At 34.9% G+C, this 1,169-nt stretch overlaps 1 protein-coding gene across 2 annotated transcripts in view; it reads right to left on the minus strand.

Moving 5' to 3' along the window:
- The window catches only part of PBLD (phenazine biosynthesis like protein domain containing), a 24,938-nt gene that overhangs the window by 6,688 nt on the left and 17,081 nt on the right, over positions 1–1,169 (minus strand). For both annotated transcript variants that reach the window (XM_019538496.1, XM_019538494.1), the window contains one exon: positions 820–882. In XM_019538496.1, coding sequence (XP_019394041.1) covers positions 820–882 — 63 coding nt within the window. The remainder of the gene's footprint in view (positions 1–819; positions 883–1,169) is intronic.

Raw genomic sequence — 1,169 nt, forward strand, 5'->3', positions numbered from 1 at the left:
CGGACTAGATGATCTGCTCAGGTCCCTTCCGACCCTAGAAACTATGAAGTCCTTCCAAATCAGTGATTGCTATTTACAATATAAATACATTAACAAAGCTATATTACTCATCTATAATTGATCGATTACAAAATTCTGGGGTATTTTTAGTGAAAATAGGGTATCAGGAACCAATCCCCAATTCCTAACATTGTTTCTTATGAGAAAATTGGTTCCGAGTTACAATGTTTCGACTTAAGACACAGTTTTCAGGAACCAATTGTGTTGTAAGTTGGAGGACTGCCTGTACTCCTATCCAGGAAAGAAGGCATAGTCCTAATGATACCAAGACTGGAGAATTATTATACAAAAATGAGCATATCTGCTCTAGATGCTAAGTCCAAAAAGCACTGTTTGGTAATGTATGACTGGAACTCCATGTATTTGCTCTACATAGCTCACCTAGGACCATATGTCTATTAAAGCCTTTAGATGCTACTTTACTTCTGATCAAGAGGAATCTAATTCCTTAAGGAAGAAGAACATGTGCTAATTTATATAATTCCCAAATACATAATCTAGTCCATCTAGGAAGATGTTGTGGTAGAAATAACCTGATTCTTGTCTCTTCTGCATAGGAAACAAAGATTGGGTGATTGCCTGAACTGGTAAATCCTAGTCAGGTTGTAATATGTTACTACTAATGACATGGCTAGATCTTTTTGTCTGGAGTGAGTAAAGGAAGTAAAATTGGGCACTTTTACTGTGGCAGCTTATACTTTGCCTATACAATTTATTTTTAATTAAAAGGATATTTTTTTAAAAAAAAACAGGTCTTACCAAGCATTTCAGTTTTACCAAGGTGCTGTGACCAGTAGCTGCCTAAAACAGTATGGGCAGATCCTTAAAAGAAATGAAAAGATATCAGATAACACTGCATTAAAGGTAACTCTTATAATATAATAATAGCTATCACAAATTACAATGTACACAATTATTAAACAAATCAATTACTACTGTAGAAGTAATTAGCTTACTTGACTAGAAAAACAGACAAAGACCAGAAGTGCTGATACTGCTTAATTCAGTTAAATATTCTGAGATAAGGAATCCTGCACACCTTGGGTTATCCTTAGGTTATCTTGATATCTTGCCCTGTGCATAGATAGTTTGTTTAAGTTCACCAGAGC

Source organism: Crocodylus porosus, unplaced genomic scaffold (assembly GCF_001723895.1).
Source record: "Crocodylus porosus isolate Cpor-Errol unplaced genomic scaffold, CroPor_comp1, whole genome shotgun sequence".
Taxonomy (NCBI): Eukaryota; Metazoa; Chordata; order Crocodylia; family Crocodylidae; genus Crocodylus; species Crocodylus porosus.